Here is a 22,824-nt window from a genome sequence, read left to right as displayed (position 1 = left end):
CTCCACAGGTGCTCGCAAGGCTATGTGGGTACAATCAATGCAGCCCTGTACCTTTGGGAAGCCGGCAATCCTGAAGAAGCCCACAGCCCTCTCATGGATCGCTTGTGCGGTCATTGGGAAATTGATGAAGTCATTCCTTCGCGCATAAAGTGCAGCCGTGACCTGGTAAATGCAGGCATGTATTGCACGTTGAGAGATGGCACACACATCTCCAGTTGTAGCCTGAAACGATCCCGAGGCATAGAAAGAAAGTGCAGCTGTTACCTTCACTACAAGGCAGTTGTCCTTCTGCTTCTGGGCTGCAAATCTGCTCTCACCATATCACAGATCTCAGTGACAACTTCTCTGCGAAAACACAGCCTTTTCACACAATCAGCCTCGCTCATGTCCAGGTACGAGCGCCTGGTTCGATATTGTCGACGTGGGTAAGGTCTCCTGCCCATCAACCTACGGGCTATGACGTTCCTGTTGCGGTGAGCTCTAATCAATTCTCTCCTATGCAGTGAATTGATGGCGAACCATTGCATAATATGTGGTGTTGACAATGCAGCACCCATTCTGCAAATGTAATTATAAAACTGTCGATGTGGCTGCCTCTCCCTGTCCAAATGGCCTCAGTCCCCCTCACAGCTCGAAGCCTGCTGCTGAATCTTTGGCTGCCTGCCTGTCCCTCCCTCCCATTCGCGGGAACATCGCTGAGCTGACTAAGGCTTCCACCTCAAGTGGAAGGCTACTTGCTGCCTGCCTGCCCCTCCCCTCCCTCCCCTCACCTCACCTCCCCTCCACGGGAACATCACTGAGCTGACTAAGGCTTCCACCTCAAGTGGAAGGCTGCTTGCTGCCTCGTTACTGCCTGCCTGCCCCTCCCTCCCTCCCCTCCCTCCCGTTCGGGGGAACATCGCTGAGCTGACTAAGGCTTCCACCTCAAGTGGAAGGCTGCTTGCTGGCTGGTTACTGCCTGCCTGCCCCTCCTCCCCCTCCCGTTCGCGTGAACATCGCTGAGCTGACTAAGGCTTCCACCTCAAGTGGAAGGCTGCTTGCTGACTTGTTACTGCCTGCCTGCCCCTCCCTCCCGTTCGCGGGAACGACGCCACATCGCTGAGCTGACTGAAGCACTTTCACACAGGTAGGATGATGGTTTATTTAATCTTTTCTTTGCTTATAAATTTTTATTCAGGTTGGATTTATTTGTATAATATTTGTATAAGTATAAATAAGGATTTATTGTAGAATTTAATGACTTCCCTCTCCCCCCCCCCCCTCCCCCCCACCTCGTTCTGGACGCCTAATTTGTAACCTGAGCCTGATTTTTTAATGTTTTTTTCAGTTTTTTTCAGTTTTACAAAAATCTTCACTTGCTCCATTCTAAGTTAGTTTGGAGTATGTTTTCACTGTGGAAACTTTGAAATCAGGCGTCAGTGGCCGGACACGCCCCCTTTTGAAGAAAAAATTCTGTTCCAAAGTAGAACTGTTCTAACTGACTAGAACTGCAGAAAAGAAAATGTGGAGCATTGCGATTTCTAAGATAGTCCGTTCTCCACCAGTTGCTCCTAAAAATCAGGCGCAAATCATGTGGAAACTTGGGCCCACAATGTTAGAAGTTATACTGTGTAGCTTTTATCCAATAGGGAATAGTGGTATCTAAATGTTTGTATGACCTATACTTCTTATGTATGCAGAAAATAAAGACAAATCCAAATAGAATGCTAATAACGTACAACCTGTTGAAAACAGCAACTAAACTGCACTCTTTGTAGAAAGGAAATATTATTGTTGTGGTTGATTACAATTTCAAAATCCTGTTGTTCATTAGCAAAGCACAACCAATTATACATTCTGCATTTAATTGTATTCATTTGGCTTATGTACAAGTGGAAAAAATGCGATATATTTTAAGTTTCCATTTTTTTGTTAAATATTTGAGTGTCATTACCAGCATGAGCAGTTGGAAAATATGTATTTTACTCATTACAAAAATTAACCACCTAATTAGAAAACTAAAATAATTGACTGTATTCATGACTGTTCATCTCTGTGCCAGCTATTTTCTCAAACATACACATTTTCAATTGCTGAATAAGTAGGAAATTAAAATGCATGAGAAAATAATTAATCTTGATACAAATGATTTGGGAAATGCATATATAAGTGTTACATCGCTAACAAAATTCTAAAATATTTTTAATACAATATAGCAAAATTCTAATTTTAGTTAGTACAACATAAACAAAACTCTAAACTTGAAGGTCCAAACTAAAATCGTTCTCTTACAGTAATGCTTTTGTAGTGTTGGAAAGATGCACATCCTTTCTTGGCTTGTTAATCAATTGTAACAAATAACTGAACATTTAATAAATATTATTATAATACAGTGCAGGATTATATATGCATTTTAAACTATTTTGATCTCCCCATCATTCAGTTATTTTCCCCAACGTTAGGTTCCCTGCCTATGGCAATGCCAAGCCATCAGAAATGGTGATCAACAGACGTCCTCCAAGCACTCTGTTAAAACCTCTGGGAGAATTTGTGAGAACAGCCCAGACTATCTCACTTCCTAAACTTCCCTTTCCATGAGGAAAGAGTTGTTTACATATCCTGCCTGAATTTTGTAACTTGCCCAGTAAGGAACTGAGCACGCAAATGTAAGCCCTATTACTCCATTGTACAGCAATACGTTAGTGTGCAAACAAATCTTAAAAATTATTTTCTGATGTACTTGTGCCATTTTATCATAGAAACACATTCTCTATTGGTAAAACGATGATGACATTTGTCTCATTCAGTGGCTAAATCAGAAAGCTCTTTGGCCTCTGTACATTCTGGAGCCATGATACTGCTCTGCTCGCTAAGTGCAATGGAGTGGGAATCCCAATCTGCCACTGACCTGCACTCCTGATGTTGCCGGTATACATGAGGTCAGGAAGGGCTCACCTTGTTTAAATAAATTTGGTGGGCAACTACGCCAGCATGGGTGCAGCTTGGCCACCCACTAAAGGGGTAGCATGGAAAGATGCAGTAACTGACAGATGAGGGGGGAGGAGGGGGGCAGGGGGTGCATGGCAGAAACTGGTGTGACTGCCTGAGGAGTAAAAAATTATGTAAAAATCAACCCCCTTTATAAGAGCCTTAATTTTCTTGTTGCTGCCTTGATTCTTCTGGGTATTCCCAGCCTGGATACCCCTGTGGGCTGCACTTACTTCCCAATTGGTTGATATCTTTCCAGTGTCAAGATCACAGGGCACTTAGGAAGTGGGAGCCATGGAAAAGCTCCATCAAAATACAAACATGAAAAATAGGCCCATTGAATGTTTACACATAATGTAAATCATATCACAATACACTGCGCTTAAATGATAAAGTACAAATTTTGTATTTATACTGCAACAAATCTATCTACTCTGCCTCACCCTCTTCTGACAATAATTTTAAATGCTAGAATATTTTGATTCAGCGGTAATATGTTTGTTTTCTGTGCTTTGGTGAGTTTTACCAGAAGCTCAAAATTTGCACAGGCACCTGGTGGGGCCCCAAACACCAAGAGCGGTCCCATAGGCCCATGTGCTAACCCAACCCTGGAAGCACCGTGCTCTTGCTAGAAATCCAACTGACATATTTATATCAGAGTTTCCAGGTCACCCCTCATTTTCCACCCTCATGAGTCCTCTCCCACCAGTTTTGCAACAGCATTCTGCCCCAAGCTCCAAGGAAAGTCACACTTTCTCATTTTGAAAGAGATAGTTCCATCAATTGGAGCTTTCCCTGTTAATTAGTTTTCTTCATAAAACCTAGTCAGAGATTGGTATAGTTCTCTGCTGTTAATTATATATACATTTACTTATCTTCCCACTGCTCAAGAAAGATGTTGTGAACTTCTGATAGAAAACTGAGGCTTTAAATTTGGGAGAATGGCTTGACTTTCTCATATCATCTAAAGTTAAACCAAATCACCTTTTCTGTTGTTGGGAAATATTTTTGGTACCATACAAAGAACATGCTGGAAATCTGAAATGAAAACGGATAGGTTATCATTTCAGATGTAGAATGTGTCTGATGAAAGGTCTACGTCTGAAACCGTAACCTATTTTATTTTATTTTCAGTTGCTGATGGATTGATGCGCATTTCCTTCATTTTGTTTTTTCATTTTTATGCTGTTGTAAGATGTTGGACTACTAACAGTTTAATAGATGTATACAAATTTATTTAGATTGTGGGTTGCTGCTCTAGTTGTTAAATAAGAGTGATCAATCATGGTCTACATCAATCAGCAATTCAGATAATAGTTTAGTAATTAAAGGAGATGATGTGGCAGTGTTAGAGAATGAGGTTATCACATTACTGGAGTATGGGAGAAAATCCAGCTCACGCTGAGGCAATGATGATTAATAACGGCTCAGAATTTGAACAGCAAAATCTTTGACAGTCTCAACAAATTTATAGTGGACAGGACTGGACAACAAATTAAAAATTACCCTTAAGGTTTGGAATTTGCAATGAAAAAAAACTCAACAATGGTGCCAATTTAGGGTCAGTTTCAATACAGACAATCGGTTCCATGTTATGATTCTGCCAGTCTAGATCGCACAACGGATTGTATCACAGAAAACGGACATCCTTCTCAATAAGCAAGTACATTGATGTTTAAAATAATATGGCCAATGTGCATCTGCATCAACAGGTAGATTTCTCAAGTGCATAATTACATAATTACCATACTGTTATTCAGATACACACAAAGCATACACTTGATGTTTTGAATCCAGGACAATCATCTAAAAAAACTTGTCATAATACAGAATAGATTTTACAGCATTATTTTGGACAGTCCATAACCAACCACGAGAGTCACTTTAACAGTCAGATTCCATTAATTGATTAATCATTAGCAGTAATTGTGAAAAACATGGTCGTCCCTCTGGTTTCTGAAAAGAAACATAATGAAACAATACGTTAGCAAACAAATTTTAAAATCCAATCGATTGAAATTGCATTTATTGACCAGAAACTGTATTAAACAAAGTTAACATTTTCTCCTCTCTTTAGCAGTTCCAGAAAACCGCTATTTTAATTGTGCTTTTTGCTAGATTGAATGTGTTACAACCAGTGCTGTTTTAGTACTAAAAATAATTTCAGCCTTAGTTTTAACCTGATCTCTGGAGCTTGACTCATGCATGGGCCCATCTCCAATCTTTCTTTTCTCTCCAAAGTTCTTGAGATCTCCCAAATCTTTCCCCAAACTTCATCATTGAATCTCTCCAGTCAAGTTTTTGTTCCTGACACAGCACTGAACCAAAGGTCACAAATTGCATCCTCTGTGACTGTGATCATGGTGCATCATCCCTTCTACTCTTTCTCAACCTCGCAGAAATCTTTGATATGGTCAGATACACCATTCTCCTCCAATGAGAGGGACTGCTCTGGCTCCATTCCACTCACACTTATCCAATCATAGCCAGAGCATCACCAACAATGGGTTCTCTTCCCACCCCATCACCTCCAATCGTGGGACAAAGGAGGTGGGGGATGCACAAGAGGCCAGAGTCAGAAGAATGGATTAAGATTAGGGCTCATGGAATTGGGGGTAATATATTAGTATGGATTGAGGGTTGTTTAACGGGCAAGTAACAGAAAGTACAAATAAATGGGTCAATTTCGGGATGGCAGGGTGTAACTAGGAGTGCTGCAACATCAGTGCAGGGGCCTCAGCTATTTAAAATCCTTATCAATGACTTGGATGAGGGGAGTAAGTACAGTGTATCCAAGTTTGCTTGCGATACAAAGCTAGGTGGGAAAGTAAGCTGTGTGGAGAAAGTAAGAAAGATTTGCATTTATATAGCACCTTTTACGACTACCAGGTGTCCCAAAGCTCTTTACAGCTTATGAAGTTATTTTTTTGAAGTGTAGTCACTGTTGTAATGTAGGAAATTCTGCAGTCAATTTGCGCACAGCAAACTCTCACAAACAGCAATGTTATAATGACCAGTTAATGAGGCTGAAATTGCCCCTTTGTGCAGGGCTAGTTAGCGCTGCCGGCCGGCGCAAATGAAGCACTAATGAGTTAGCATGCGGGGGCAGCGGCCACATTGACCCATGTGGAATTGATCTCATTGAAACTTATAACATTCTTAAAAGGGCTTGACAGGGTAGATGCTGAGAGGCTGTTTTGCCTGGCTGGAGAGTCTAGAATTAGAGGTCAGTCCCAGCATAAGGGGTCGGCCATTTAGGATGAGATGGTCAAAGGTGGTTATGAATTTTTGGAATTCTCTACCACAGAGGGCTGTGGATGCTCAGTCAATGAGTCTAGTCAAGACTGAGAGCAATAGATTTTTGGGCACTAAGGGAATGTTTATAGGGTAGGAAAGTGGAATTGAATGACAGCAGGGTCAAGGAGCTGTGGTCTACTGCTGCTCCTATTTATGTTCTTGGCCTCCTTCTCTTGCTCAACTACATGCTGCTTCTTGATGACGTCATCGTCAGACATGGGGTCAGCTTCCACATGTATGCTGGCGATGCCCAGCTGTAGCTCTCTTGACCACCATTGGCTGATATGTCTTCAGCCAGTCAGGCCCCATGCTCTGGAATTCCCTCCCCAAACCCTTCCACTACTTCACTTCATTATCCTCCTTTTAGACTCACCTTAAAACCCATCTCTTTGACCATCCTTTTAGTCACTACCTCCTTATAGCCCCATCTCTGGCTCGGTGTTCATATTTGTCAAAATACACATTCATGAAGTATCTTGGGACATTTTTCTACATTAAAGATGCTTTACAAAGGTTGTTGCAAACCCGTCAATAGTCAATCTGGGTAAACTACACCAAATGCACAAAATCCTGGCTCAGCTTTCTAAAAGTAACAACTTTCTCTGCAAAACCTAAAGCCAACACCAATTTTGTGATTATAAATATAACCAATAAAAAGTAATATTGGCTAACTGCAGAGCTCACTGCAAGAGCTGAACACTAATACTTATCTCGCTGCCTGCATTGGCTGTTGAATGTTGATACTGGGAGTTCGGTATAGTGGAATGCTGCCTATTTTGGTTCAGATCACTAATTACGGATCAAACATAGGGCTCAATTTTCCAAGCCAGCTTTCTGGCATATTGCCAGAGTTACGCCTGTTTTTCTAGGCCAGAAATGCGGCAGAAATATTTTGCCAAAGTTTCCCTGATGTAGAATTCGAATTTGGCGCCGCACAGTGTGTCCAATCACCTCGGGGGGTGGAGCCTGCTCTCTGCGCCAGAAAACGATGCCGCACCTTCTGCACATGCACAGAAAAAAGTTAAGTTTTTGACGTTGTTGCAATGGACGCGAATGCTCAGTACAGCTCCGAGTTGGCAATCGGCCATTTTAAAAGTGTGTGTGAGAACTTTGAGTGGTGTGTCAGAGTATTGGAAAAATCGCAGCTGCAGCAATACAAGATGCAACGCGGTGCAAAGACCAAGAATTTCTTACAGGAAGAAGTGGAGGCACTAGTTACTGTGATTGAGAACAGATGGCAGGAGCTGGACACCAGCAGAGGTTACTTAAAAGTTCCACCCAAAGAAATGAAGAAATGCTGGAACCAAGTTGCAGAAGATTACTGTGCAATGGTGACCACCACAAGATCTGGAGGTCAGTGTAAAAAGTGGCAGGACCTTGGTCAAGTAGTTAGTGTAAGTAATATTTTCATTTATTCACTGGAATTGCAATTGTAAATGTGACCATCTGTCTGTCCCACCCAGCAGAAAAGCACCCTCTTTAAAAAAATGAGGTTTTCATCTTTGCAGAGAAAGGTAGCACATAATAAAAGGGCAAGAACTTGAACAGGAGGAGGCCCGGCATATCTGCACCCACTGACACCCTTGGAAGAGAGGGTTGCTGCTTTGATGGGTTCTGCCTGGAAAAAAGCAACTACCACTGCACAAGCTGGGCCCACACTCACAGGAGAGGGTAAGTCCTGCAACTTCATAGTGGTCCTTCAAATCAGCCTGCTGCCTGGCCTGCTGTGTGTGAGCCTACTCATGCCACCCACCCTGCCCCTTCCTTTGCTGCTAACCATTTGACTATTCTGTTATCTTTTGCAAAACTTGAGGCCAACCAACCCTGACGATGCAGAAGATTCAGACGCGGACAAGTCTGAAGAGGTGAACATCTTCCAATCCAATCCTCCAGACCAAGCAAGAACATGGGGGTGAGGGGGAGGGGGATGGAGTTAGATGAAGCTCCCAATGTTGTACTGACTTTGGAGGAGGTGCCGCACATGGAGGTGACAGCCCCTTCCATGACTAGTGGTTTGAGTGCTGGTGGGACATTCCATGGTTTCACACCTTCCGAGATTGTGGGTCCCAGTATTGGGGTGCAGCGAGGCACATCCAGGGCCCCACCATCCCAGGCTGCGGGCCCCAGTGGTGGGATGCAGCGAGGCACACCAGTGGAGAGGAGGGGAAGGAGAGCTCGACCGCGCTCTCCTGAGTTGCAGGATCTAACATGTGGTTCAGATGATGTCATTGAGCGCGGAGAGCATTGACCTTACCCGATCACTTCTGGACACCATCAGTGGGGTGAGTGATGAGGTAGCAGGACTGTCGGGAGAAGTAACAGCAATGACACGAGAAATGGGAACGATGTCCGGGATCATCAGTGAGGGAATAGTGGCCATGAGGGAAGGAATGTTGCAGGTAGTTCAGACAGTTTGGCTCAACATGAGGGAGGGAACGTTGCTGGCCGTTGAGACATTGTTAGGGCGCATGAATCAGGCACGTTGGAGTTAGCTGCTGCAATAATGGAGCACGCCCAGACCCCACGCCCATTGACAGAATCAACTGTCACTCCCACTCCAATCCCCACAACAGCCTCTGAAGAGCCAAAAGCCGGGCCCTCCAACTTGCCGCCTGATGCCGACGCCCCCGCCCCCGCCCTCAAGAGGTGCGCAGTACCCAAGATGTTAGAAAGAATTAGTTTGGTACCAAGACCAGAAACATTGTGCCACCGCCTGCAGGTAGGGGAGAGTACAAGACCAAGCGCAGTGGGCGGTCTTAGAATAAAGGTGGAGGAGAGATGGGTGGGTGCAGCCTCTCTTTGCTACTGCTGCTGTTGTTGTCATTATTATTATTATTATTATTCTTACAGTTGTAACTGTTCTCAACTTAAAAGTTTTTTTGTAAGTTTTGTAAATTTTCAAGTTTATAAGTGATCTTAAAGAGAGATCTTAAAGTAAAGTTTGATACAAGAATAATTTTATTAAAGTTAAGTTAAGTATATTGTAAATTTTTGAATAAAATATATTTTACATTAAAACTAGATCATGTTCCATTAACACAACACAACATTACGGAAGAGCTCCAAACAGTAAACATGGTCCATGTGGAATAGTTGTAGCTAAGCCCTCAGGCATCAGTAAAATGTTCACGGACAAGCTGCTGGCGCAAGGCTCGAGCAATTGTTAAAGGAGCACGATGGCCCGCCCTCCTCCGCCGTCGTGCTCCGGCCTCAGGCACTTGCATGGTTTCCTCATCCTCGTCGTCCCCCTCCTTCTGCTCATCACCTGCATCTTCCACATCATTATCATCAGCCACTCTCACCACAGGTGGGTCTTCCACTACCAGGTGCTGCTGCCTCATGATGGTTAAGTTATGCAGCATGCAGCACACAACAGTCTCAGGGGAATACAGCAAGTAGCCTCCGGAATGGTCCAGGCATCGGAAATGCTGTTTCAGTATGCCAATGGTCCTCTCAATGCTGCTGCGCGTTGCAATGTGCGACATGTTGTATTCATGGTCAGCTTCCGTGCAGGTTACGCATAGCGTCGTCATGAGTCAGGTGGTGAGGCCGTACCCTTTGTCTCCCAGTAGCCAGCTCTGCCCTTCTGGCTGCTGCTGAAGAAATATAGCGCTGTCGCGTCAGATGAACGCATCATGGGTGCTCCCAGGGTATCTTGCATCGACTGACATGATATGATGCATGTCGTCACACACGAGCTGTACATTAATCGAGTGGAAGCCTTTTCTGTTCCTGTACATCTTGGAATCCTCCAAAGGTGCTTGCAAGGTGATGTGGGTACAATCAATGCAGTCCTGTACCTTTGGGAAGCCAACAATCCTGGAGAAGCCCACAGCTGTGTCATGCATTGCTTGGGTGGTCATGGGGAACTTTATGAAATCATTCCTCCGCGCATACAGTGCAACCGTCACCTGGAGAATGCAGACATGTGTTGCATGTTGAGAGATGGCGCACACATCCCCAGTTGTAGCTTGAAACAAGCCAGAGGCATAGAATGAAAGTGCAGCTGTAACCTTCACTTCAACTGACAAAGCAGTCCTCCTGATGCTTCTAGGTTGCAGGTCTGCTTTGACCAACTCACAGATCTCACTTACAACTTCTTTGCGGAAACGCAGCCTTCTGACAGTCTGCATCAGTCAGGTGGAGGTACGAACACCTGTCTCGATATACCCGAGGTGGATAAGGCCTCCTGCCCAGCACTCTACAGGCTTTGATGTTCCTGATGCGATGACGTTGAATCAATTGTCTCCTACGTAGCACCATGATGCAGAAGGCTCGCACAAGGTATGGCATTGTCAGTATTGCCCCCATACTTAAATTTAACCTTTGAAAGAAGCTCAAAACGGCAGGAAAGCAGGCAGGCAGGACAGGTTCGCAGTTCTCTCTCTCCCCCCAATATCTGTATGGATGGACCACACCCAAAGGTCTTTTGACTTCTCGTCTCTCTTCCCCAACACCCCCCCCCACCCCGCCCTTAACTAATTGCAGTCTTGTGGACTTCTCCCCTTCTCTCTCGCTCCCCTTCTCCCTCGCTCTCCTCCTCCCCTACTCATTGCAGTCTTCAATATAGAAGGCTTCCGATCAGCACCTCGCTCCCCGGGCTCGAAGCTTTCCGATCGGCACCTCGCAATTTCTCTTCTGCCCCACCCCACAGCTTGTTTTGTAGCTGAGCCCCAAGTCCCCGTGTTCGGGCACGGGGCCGATTCTGCTGGCCAAAACTATGACCCTTCGGCTCTGCTTCAAGATGTTCAGTGGTGGCGTGTGAGCGAGTACAAAAATGAGAAAACTTCTGAAATCCAACAAATTTACATTTACTACGTTGACAGGTAAAAAAAGTTGAATTTTATTATTGATTTTGACAGTGTTCTTGACTCCCTCCAAAATCTTCACTTTAAAAACAATGGCGTCTTTCAGCGCTGATTTGTGAATATGTGCATGTTTTCTTAAGTGCCCAGAAGATTTTTCGGAAGTGGCCAGATACGCCGACTTAGGAGGAAAAAATGTTGGCCAAACTGTGAAAAAATGTTTAAAATGGCGCAGACATGAGGGAACACCCCCCCCTATAATGTAAAAACAAACTGGCCTAGAAAAATCATAACCATGTCAGTTATGCCGGCGCAGATCACAGGGGGAAACTTGGAAAAAAAAAAAATACGCCAAAAAAAACAGCGCCCGCCAAAATAACGGCGCAAATTGAGCCCATGGAGTTAACACATTTCTGTTATTCTGCCCAATCCTGCACGAGCATTTCACAATTGACTTTGAACACAGCACATGTTAAATTAGCTAATATCCAGAAGAAATTTGGAGTCAGGGAAATCCTCAGAACACTAAACCACAACACTAATAGTGCTCTCTACCCATGTTGAACTATTGTTTATTCAACTACCCTTTTGCTAAAATTAGGAAAAAGAAAATATTGGCATTTTAGTTTACATTTTTACAAAGTATATTGCATCCTCCTTTAAAGGTTGCCAATTCTGTATTTTAAATATTACTTATTTATAGCCATTATTGAATGAAACACAATTTTAAAATAAAATTATTTAAATATAATTAGATATTATGGTTGCATGAAAAATAAATCACTTGTGATGCTGAATGAGCCAGTTTACTTTGCATGTCGAGCCCCTATTTTCTGATATGGGAAACCACAAATTACAACTAACACAAACTTGGATAATTTATTGACTGAATACGTGGCTTGAGGAGTGGTGCAGAAGGGAGGGATTCAAATTCCTGGGACATTGGAACCGGTTCTGGGGGAGATGGGACCAATACAAACTGGACGGTCTGCACCGGGGGAGAACCGGAACCAATGTCCTAAGGAGAGTGTTTGCTAGTGCTGTTGGGGAGGGGTTAAACTAATATGGCAGGGGGATGGGAACCTATGCAGGGAGACAGAGAGAAGTAGAATGGGGGCAGAAGCAAAAGATAGAAAGAAGAAAAATAAAAGTGGAGGGCAGAGAAACCCAAGGCAAAAATCAAAAAGGGCCACATTACAGCAAAATTCTAAAGGGGCAAAGTGTGCTAAAAAGACAAGCCTGAAAGCTCTGTGCCTCAATGCGAGGAGTATTTGTAATAAGGTGGACGAATTAACTGCGCAGGCAGCAATTAACGAATATGATATAATTGGCATCACGGAGACATGGCTCCAGGGTGACCAAGGCTGGGAATTCAACATCCAGGGGTATTCAACATTCAGGAAGGATAGACAAAAAGGAAAAGGAGGCGGGGTAGCGTTGCTGGTTAAAGAGGAAATTAATGCAATAGTAAGGAAGGACATTAGCTTGGATGATGTGGAATCTGTATGGGTGGAGCTGCAGAATACCAAAGGGCAGAAAATGCTAGTGGGAGTTGTGTACAGACCACCAAACAGTAGTAGTGAGGTTGGGGACAGCATCAAACAAGAAATTAGGGATGCGTGCAATAAAGGTACAGCAGTTATCATGGGCGCCTTTAATCTACATATAGTTTGGGCTAACCAAACTGGTAGCAATACGGTGGAGGAGGATTTCCTGGAGTGTATAAGGGATGGTTTTCTAGACCAATATGTCGAGGAATCAACTAGAGGGCTGGCCATTCTAGACTGGGTGATGTGTAATGAGAAAGGACTAATTAGCAATCTAGTTGTGCGAGGCCCTTTGGGGAAGAGTGACCATAATATGGTAGAACTCTTAATAAAGATGGAGAGTGACACAGTTAATTCAGAGACTAGAGTCCTGAACTTAAGGAAACGTAACTTCGATGGTATGAGACGTGAATTGGCTAGAACAGACTGGCGAGTGATAATTAAAGGGTTGACGGTGGATAGGCAATGGCAAAAATTTAAAGATCACATGGATGAACTTCAACAATTGTACATCCCTGTCTGGAGTAAAAATAAAACGGGGAAGGTGGCTCAACCATGGCTAACAAGGGAAATTAAAGATAGTGTTAAATCCAAGGAAGAGGTATATAAATTGGCCAGAAAAAGCAGCAAACCTGAGGACTGGGAGGAATTTAGAATTCAGCAGAGGAGGACAAAGGGTTTAATTCAGAGGGGGAAAATAGAGTATGAGAGGAAGCTTGCTGGGAACATAAAAACTGACTGCAAAAGCTTCTAAAGATATGGGAAGACAAACATAGGTCTCTTGCAGTCAGATTCAGGTGAATTTATAACGGGGAACAAAGAAATAGCAGACCAGTTGAACAAATACTTTGGTTCTGTCTTCACGAAGGAAGACACAAATAACCTTCTGGAAATATTAGGGGACCGAGGGTCTAGTGAGAAGGAGGAACTGAAGGAAATCCTTATTAGGCGGGAAATTGTGTTAGGGAAATTGATGGGATTGAAGGCCGATAAATCCCCGGGGCCTGATAGTCTGCATCCCAGGATACTTAAGGAAGTGGCCCTAGAAATAGTGGATGCATTGGTGATCATTTTCCAACAGCCTATCGACTCTAGATCAGTTCCTATGGACTGGAGGGTAGCTAATGTAACACCACTTTTTAAAAAAGGAGGGAGAGAGAAAATGGGTAATTATGGACTGGTTAGCCTGACATCAGTAGTGGGGAAAATGTTGGAATCAATTATTAAAGATGAAATAGCAGCGCATTTGGAAAGCAGTGACAGGATCGGACCAAGTCAGCATGGATTTATGAAAGGGAAATCATGCTTGACAAATCTTCTAGAATTTTTTGAGGATGTAGAGTGGACAAGAGAGAACCAGTGGATGTGGTGTATTTGGACTTTCAAAAGTCTTTTGACAAGGTCCCACACAAGAGATTGGTGTGCAAAATTAAAGCACATGGTATTGGGGGTAATGTATTGACGTGGATAGAGAACTGGTTGGCAGACAGGAAGCTGAGAGTCGGGATAAACGGGTCCTTTTCAGAATGGCAGGCAGTGACTAGTAGGGTGCCGCAGGGCTCAGTTGCTGGGGCCCCAGCTATTTACAATATACATCAATGATTTAGATGAAGGAATTGAGTGTAACATCTCCAAGTTTGCAGATGGCAGTAAGCTGGGTGGTAGTGTGAGCTGCGAGGAGGATGCTAAGAGGCTGCAGGGTGACTTGGACAGGTTAGGTGAGTGGGCAAATGCATGGCAGATGCAGTATAATGTGGATAAATGTGAGATTATCCACTTTAGTGGCAAAAACACGAAGGCAGATTATCATCTGAATGATGGCAGATTAGGAAAAGAGGAGGTGCAACAAGACCTGGGTGTCATGGTACATCAGTCATTGAAAGTCGGCATGCATGTACAGCAGGCGGTAAAGAAGACAAATGGTATGTTGGCCTTCATAGCTAGGGGATTTAAGTATAGGAGCAAGGAGGTCTTACTGCAGTTGTACAGGATCTTGGTGAGGCCTCACCTGGACTATTGTGTTCAGTTCTGGTCTCCTAATCTGAGGAAGGGCATTCTTGCTATTGAGGGAGTGCAGCAAAGGTTCACCAGACTGATTCAGGATGGCACGACTGACATATGAGGAGAGACTGGATCGACTGGGCTGTATTGACTGGAGTTTAGAAGGATGAAAGGGGAGCTCATAGAAACATATAAAATTCTGATAGGACTGGACAGGTTAGATGCAGTAAGAATGTTCCCGATGTTGGGGAAGTCCAGAACCAGGGGACACAGTCTAAGGATAAAGGGTAAGCCATTTAGGACTGAGATGAGGAGAAACTTCTTCACTCAGAGTTGTTAACCTGTGGAATTCTCTACCGCAGAGCATTGTTGATGCCAGTTCATTGAATATATTCAAGAGGGAGTTAAATTTGGCCCTTATGGCTAAAGGGATCAAGGGGTATGGAGAGAAAGCAGGAAAGGGGTATTGAGGTGAATGATCAGCCATGATCTTATTGAATGGTGGTGCAGGCTCGAAGGGCTGAATGGTCTACTCCTGCACCTATTTTTTATGTTTCTATCTCAAAATGACTTAAATATATATTTTTTTGCTGTAATGGCCAAACATGATTAAAAATAGCATCATCACCAACCTCATGCCAGCAGTGATTCATGATCTCATACACTTCTTTTGATGCTTGTTTTGGTCGATACAGTCGAGAGCCAGCTGAAATGAAGTCAACCACCTCACAATTTGTTTTGGTTTCAAATGGCATCTTTCCCTCATTATAAACTTCCCACATCAAAACACCTGCAAATTAATGTAAAGATTTGTTTCTGAAGTCACTAAGAGCAAATTAGCCTCAGATCAAATTAGCCACTATATACGTGAAAAATAACAACATCACGGCAGAAAGAACATACACCCAATTATGCTGGGAAACAACTAATTTTTGGCAGTGGGTTCCTGAATTGGTTGGATATCTGTGTTTTCTGCTTCTCCTAAATGGTGAGAAAAAGGGTAGGTACATGGGGATATCCAGCAAGAATGGGCCAAGTTTGTATGGACATAATTTTCTTGTCCTATCATCTCATACCATAATATGAAAGGGGTAATTTTCAAACTTTGCACTGCTGATGGGGAACCAATCTGCTGGTAGTGAGCCGCATCTGCAGGTAGAAAATTTGGGTATGTGCAGTACACTATTTACTGATAATTTAAATAAATGGTTAGAAGTGGTCAGGTGTATAAGCTAATGGCAGATGATGCCCCTTACGAAATAGCACGAATTTGGAAAAATATCTCTGTCAAAAATAAACTTGATTTACAGTAGGTAGGTAGAAGTTTTGACTTTTTTTTGCCTTGAATTTTTTTCTAGGTATACAAATTACATAACATCTCAATTGTAAAACTTACATAATGAAATAAAAGACTTGCTACTGATGTCAAACTGTTATGCTAATGCTCCTAATTGAAAATGCCAATTTTTCATTAAAGGTTTTTTGCAATTTTTAGTCAGAATGTTAAGGGGGTAGATATCCAGCCCTGCAGTGGTGAGGTCAGATGGGTATAGTTCATATGTTTACTTTTAACATCTAGAATGCTGTGCAAAGTCAAAAGAAGTACAAAAGGAAGAAATAAGGCACAGGCCATCCTTCTGCTGAGACCACTTTCATCCTCCATCGATTCGATCTTTGAGCCAATACTTAATTTTGGGTTAACTCTGTATCATGAAAACTACGGAAAGATCCAGAAGTGAATGTACTACCCACAGAGTCTCTAATAACCAAGTTGCAGCTGATTTTTTTAAATCATTCTTGCTTTCTTTATAATGCTCATTTCAAAAATGTCAGAGTTTTTAAAGATCTTCCAAATGAATCAGAATGAGAAATATGTTTGCACATATAAATGTAATTATTCTCTTACCGAATGACCACACGTCTGATTTACTGCTGTACTTAGAGTAATGTAGCACCTCAGGAGGTGACCATTTCACAGGAAACTTGGCACCTGAAGAACTGGTGTACTGATCATCCAAGACATACCTAAAGATGCAATTAAACAAAGTTATATTTGTTAAGTAACATTCGATACTTTAGCACAGGACGCCATTTGGCTCATCGTGAGCACATTGATGCTAGCTCCGCATCAAACCTATCCACCAGCAGAGGATAAAGAGCGCAGGAGGCCAAGGCAGCAGACCTGGAGTCGGCAGCGGAAGAGGCAGATACAAATCTGGCGAATTCCAAAAGAACAGCAAAAGCAAGGAGTGACTTCACAGGACTGCCGGTAGGTGATTGGTGGGTGAGCATTAGCATTTTATTCTCTCTAACTTAACTAGATAAACTAATTAATATAACCATAAATAACCGTGTGAATAAAGACTTTAACTAAGAGAGCGAGAGAAGCGGCTGGAGATAAAGATAGGTCCGACTTTCAAACCTCCTAGGGGGCGAAATTTGGTAGCGCCCCGTTTGGGGTGGTAACTTCTCACTTTTAGAGGAGGTAGCACTCGGCGAAATGCCTTGGGTGAAATTCAGCATTTTTGCCCCAGCAGTGAAAGGGCGGGGGCGGTGGGGGGGGGGGGGGGGTGGGGGTGCGGCAGTAAATGAGGTGCTAATGGCTCAACTGGGTGCTGCAAGGGTGCTATTCCAAGACAGTTACCTAATTTCAGCCGAGTTCCATTCAGCAATCAAACCTTTATTCCAGCTCAATCTGGCTCTTCTTTTGAACCTGCTGCTCATTTTCAGCATTGCTGCACTTGAATTAGTGAACTGTGCATCTGAGGAACTTTCTGCAATGGCTGCTGCGAATCGTCCTTCAAGGAAGAGGGCCACCCGTTTTAATGATGTGGTGCTGGAGACATCGATGGATCCAGGAGGGAGTCACTGTTCTCTCCATCGAGGAGGAGACCATCTCCGCAGATTTTCAGGGCCATGTGGCGAGAGATGGCCAAGAAGGTGTCGGCCAGCATAGTGATGCAGAGAAAACTCACCCAATGCAGGAAAAAATTCAATGACCTGTGTTGGCTGGTGATAGTGTGTATATGCTTCCACAATTCCTCCATACCAGCCTCTCAATCTCTTGTCTCTGCACACTGTGCAAATCACCACATCCCCACCACTCAACCACCAAGATATCTGCAGATATCCACACTTGCATCCTCATCTCACACCTTGCCTACATTCACAGCTATTCAACCACAGCAGGCATATCTTCTACATACATAGCTGGACTCTTACCCACACGAGTTCATTTTTTTTTGCAGGCCAAGATGGCACATAACAGAAGGGAACAGCTGCAGACTGGAGGAGTGAGTGCTGCAGCTCATTGACCCGCAGGTGGTGGGCGCCATGGCCAGCGGAGATGTCAACCCCGCTGGGGGCAATAACGATATCTTTATCCCCTCTCCTTTTCTCATCCCACTTCCAACACCATCCACACCAAAAGGCTTGATCAGTTTCCAGTCCCCTTTCCTTTTCTCATAACACTTCCCTCCCACACCAGAAGGCTTTATCACTTTCCAGCTCCTGATACTGTCTACATTCCTTGCTCTATTCCTGCCCTACTGCCCTCATCTCAATGCCACCAGCTGTGGAGCCTGCACCTGAGCACAACCTCCCCACCAATCCAAGAGATTCTGGAGGGAGAGGAAGAGGTGGAGGAGCTGAGCGCTGTGTCATTGCTTCTCTCACGCGCAGGAATCAGCTCAGATACTGGCATTACGCATTCGTTAGAGGTTAGCTTAGTAGAGGGGTCTGCATTGGGTGATGCATCAGTGCCTAGCGGGCTGCAGCAAGGCCAAGGGAAAACAGCCCATTATTTCAATAGTTACAGTATTACTAAGAGAAATGGTAGCATAGTGGTTATGTTACTAGACTAGTAATCCAGAGGCCTGGACAAATGATCCAGAGACGCGAGTTCAAATCCCACCAGGGCAGCTGAGGAATTAAAATTCAATTAAATAAATCTGGAATAAAAAGCTAGTATCTATAATGAAACTATCAGATTGTCGTAAAACCCCATTGGGAAGTGGGCAGGAGATCTGCTGTCCATTATGTGACCTATATGTGACTCCAGACTACAGTGACGTTGTTGACTCTTAGCTGTCCTCTGAAATGGCCAAGCAAGCCAATCTGTTGTAGCAAACCGCTATGAGAAACAATACTAAGAATAAAACTGGATGGACCACTCAGCATCAACCTAATAAAAGTTAAAAGTTAATTAAATCAGCTGATTGCTAAGGAGTTGCTGGGTATGTTTTGCTAAGGTTTAGAGTTTAGTTCTACTCAATAGTTGCGAGTGTAACTAGAGGGATGACAGTGCAGCTCAGTCCTGTGGATTGCACATCCAATGGCATGTGGGAAATCCTGGATGCTTCGCGCAGCTGCACCAACTCGAGCTCCGCATTTTGGCGCTTGAGCGATGGCTGAAGTCACTGCGGTGCATCCGTGAGACTGAAAGCTATGTGGATAGCACGTTTCTAGAGGTAGTCACCCCGCAGCTTAAGAGTGTGCAGGCAGATAGGGATTGGATGACCGCAGATACTGCAGGAGTCCCCCGAGTCCATCTCGGTCTCCAACCGGTGAGGGCGATGGTGACGCTCGAGAGTGCAGCCAGAGCCAAATCCACGGCAACACGGGTGGCTCAGCTGCACGGGGGGAGGGAGGGGGGCAGGAGGAAGAATGGAAGAGCTATAATGGTAGGGAATTCAATAGTCAAGGGAGCAAATGAGCGTTTCTGCGGCCGCAGACGTGATTCCACGATGGTATGTTGCCTCCCTGGTGCCAGGGTCAAGGATGTCACTGAGCGGCTGCAGGGCATTCTGGGGGGAGAGGGTGAACAGCCACAGGCCGTGGTCCATATCGGGACCAATGACATAGGTAGAAAGAGGGATGAGGTCCTGCAGGCAGATTTTAGGGAGCTAGGAGAGAGATTAATAAGCAGAACCTCAAAAGGTAGTGATCTCCGGATTACTCCCGGTTCCATGAGCTAATGAGTACAGAAATAGGAGGATAGAGCAGATGAATACGTGGCTGGATGGTGCAGGCGGGAGTGCTTTAGCTTTCTGAGGCATTGGAACCGTTTCTGGGGAGGTGGGACCTGTACAAGCTGGACAGGTCGCACCGGGATCAATATCCTCGCGGGGGTTGGGGGGAGGGTTGCTAGTGCTGTTGGGGAGGGTTTAAACTAGCTTGCCAGAGGGATGGGAACCTGAAAATATATTCAGGAGGGGAGTAAAGCTGGAATTAGAAAGCAAAAATAAAGAAAGTGAGCTTGAAGGAGAGAGGAAACAAGCAGGAAAAAAAAAAGAGTAAAAAAGCTAATTTAAAGGCACTTTGTCTAAAAGCACGTAAGTCGTCACAAAATAGATGAGTTGACAGCACAAATAGATACAAATTGATATGATCTGATAGCCATCACAGAGACGTGGTTGCAAGATAACCAGGACTGGGAATTAAATATTCTGGGGTATTTGACAATCCGGAAGGACAGACAGAAAGGAAAAGGAGGTGGTGTAGCTCTACTGATAAAGGATGAAATCACTGCGATAGTAAGAAACGATATTGGCTCAAATGATCAGGATGTTGAAACAGTTTGAGTGGAGATAAGGAATAATAAGGCGAGAAAGTCACTGGTGGGCATTGTCTATAGGCGCCCTAACATTAGAAAATCTGCAAGGTCGGAGTATAAACCAGGAAATAGTGGGGGTTTGTAAAAAGGGAACAGCAATAAACATGGGTGATTTTAACCTCCATATTGATTGGACAAATCAAATTGGTCAGGGTAGCCTTGAGGAGGAGTTCATAGAGTGCGTAAGGAAAGGGTTCCTTGAGCAGTATGTAAGGGAACCAAGCAGGGGACAGGCTATCTTAGATCTGGTCCTGTGTAATGAGACAGGATTAATAAAGGATCCCCTCGGAATGAGTGACCATAGCATGATTGAATTTCAAATTCAGATGGAGGGTGAGAAAGTTGGATCTCTAACCAGTGTACTAAGCTTAAAATAAAGGAGACTATGAGGTATGAGGGCAAAGTTGGGTAAAGTGGACTGGGAAAATAGATTAAAGTGTAGGATAGTTGATGAACAGTGGTGTACATTTAAGGAGATATTTCACAACTCTCAAGAAAAATATATTCCAGTGAGGAGAAAAGTGTGTAAAAGAATAGATAGCCATCCGTGGCTAACTAAAGAAATAAAGGACGGTATCCAATTAAAAACAAGGACATACAAAGGGGCCAAAACTAGTGGGAGGACAGAAAATTGGGAAGCTTTGAAAAGCCAGCAAAGAATGACTAAAAAAATGATTAAGAAAGGGAAGATAGACTATGAAAGTAAACTAGCACGAAATATAAAAACAGATAGCAAGAGTTTTTAATAGGTATATAAAAAGGAAAAGATGGCTAAAGTAAATGTTGGTCCCTTAGAGGACAAGATCGGGGAATTAGTAATGGGGAACATGGAAATGGCAGAAACTCTGAACAAATATTTTGTATCAGTCTTTACGGTAGAGGACACTAACAATATCCCAACAGTGGATAGTCAAGGGGTAAAAGGGGGGGGGGGGGGGGGGAGGAACTTAACACAATCATAATCACTAAGCAGGTGGTACTCAGTCAGATAATGGGACTAAAGGCGGATAAATCCCCTGGGCCTGATGGCTTGCATCCTAGGGTCTTAAGAGAAGTAGCGGCAGGAATAGTGGATGTATTGGTTGTAATTTACCAAAATTCCCTGGATTCTGGGGAGGTCCCAGCAGATTTGAAAACTGCAAATGTAACGCCCCTATTTAAAAAAGGAGGCAGACAAAAAGCAGGAAACTATAGACCAGTTAGCCTAACATCTGTGGTTGGGAAAATGTTGGAGTCCATTATTAAAGAAGCAGTAGCAGGACATTTGGAAAAGCATAATTCGGTCAAGCAGAGTCAGCATGGATTTATGAAGGGGAAGTCATGTTTGACAAATTTGCTGGAATTCTTTGAGGATGTAATGAACAGGGTCGATAAAGGGGAACCAGTGGATGTGGTGTATTTGGACTCCCAGAAGGCATTTGACAAGGTGCCACATAAAAGGTTACTGCACAAGATAAAAGTTCACGAGGTTGGGGGTAATATATTAGCATGGATAGAAGATTGGCTAACTAACAGAAAACAGAGAGTCGGGATAAATGGTTCATTCTCGGGTTGGCAATCAGTAACTAGTGGGGTGGAACAAGGATCAGTGTTGGGACCTCAACTATTTACAACCTATGTTAACGACTTGGAAGAAGGGACCGAGTATAACGTAGCCAAGTTTGCTGACAATACAAAGATGGGAGGAAAAGCAATGTGTGAGGAGGACACAAAAAATCTGCAAAAGGACATAGACAGGCTAAGTGAGTGGGCAAAAATTTGGCAGATGGAGTATAATGTTGGAATGTCTGAGGTTATGCACTTTGGCAGAAAAAAAAAAATCGAAGAGCAAGATATTATTTAAATGGAGAAAAATTATAAAGTGCTGCAGTACAGCAGGACCTGGGAGTATTTGTGCATGAAACGCAAAAGGTTAGTATGCAGGTACAGCAAGTGATCAGGAAGACCACTGGAATCTTGGCCTTTATTGCAAAGGGGATGGAGTATAAAAGCAGGGAAGTCTTGCTACAGTTATTGGTGAGGGCACATCTGGAATACTGCGCACAGTTTTGGTTTCCATATTTACGAAAGGATATACTTGCTTTGGAGGCAGTTCAGAGAATGTTCACTAGGTTGATTCCAGAGATGAGGGAATTGACGCATGAGGAAAGGTTGAGTAGGTTGGGCCTCTACTCATTGGAAATCAGAAGAATGAGAGGTGATCTTATCGAAATGTATAAAATTATGAGGGGGCTTGACAGGGCGGATGCAGAAAGGATGTTTCTACTGATAGGGGAGACTAGAACTAGGGGGCATAATCTTAGAATAAGGGGCCACCCATTTAAAACTGAGATGAGGAGGAATTTCTTCTCTCAGTGGGTTGTAAATCTGTGGAATTCGTTGCCTCAGAGAGCTGTGGAAGCCGGGACATTGAATAAATTTAAGACAGAGATAGACAGCTTCTTAACCGATAAGGGATTAAGGGGTTATGGAGAGCGGGCAGGGAAGTGGACCCGAGTCCATGATCGGATCAGCCATGATCGTGTTAAGTGGCGGAGCAGACTCAAGGGGCCGTGTGGCCTACTCCTGCTCCTATTTCTTATGTTCTTATACA

General features: G+C 43.8%; 1 protein-coding gene across 4 annotated transcripts in view; it reads right to left on the bottom strand.

Annotated features, from left to right (window-relative positions):
* Nucleotides 1-1,760: 1,760 nt before the first annotated feature.
* The window catches only part of tec (tec protein tyrosine kinase), a 301,217-nt gene continuing 280,153 nt past the window's right edge, over nucleotides 1,761-22,824 (bottom strand). For all 4 annotated transcript variants that reach the window (XM_070870133.1, XM_070870134.1, XM_070870137.1 and 1 more), the window contains 3 exons: nucleotides 16,524-16,642; nucleotides 15,250-15,407; nucleotides 1,761-4,923 (listed from right to left, as the gene is read on the bottom strand). In XM_070870133.1, coding sequence (XP_070726234.1) covers nucleotides 4,852-4,923; nucleotides 15,250-15,407; nucleotides 16,524-16,642 — 349 coding nt within the window. In that variant the 3' untranslated portion in view covers nucleotides 1,761-4,851. The remainder of the gene's footprint in view (nucleotides 4,924-15,249; nucleotides 15,408-16,523; nucleotides 16,643-22,824) is intronic.

Source organism: Pristiophorus japonicus, chromosome 2 (assembly GCF_044704955.1).
Source record: "Pristiophorus japonicus isolate sPriJap1 chromosome 2, sPriJap1.hap1, whole genome shotgun sequence".
NCBI classification, from domain to species: domain Eukaryota; kingdom Metazoa; phylum Chordata; class Chondrichthyes; family Pristiophoridae; genus Pristiophorus; species Pristiophorus japonicus.
This window is presented reverse-complemented; position numbering and strand designations above follow the sequence as displayed.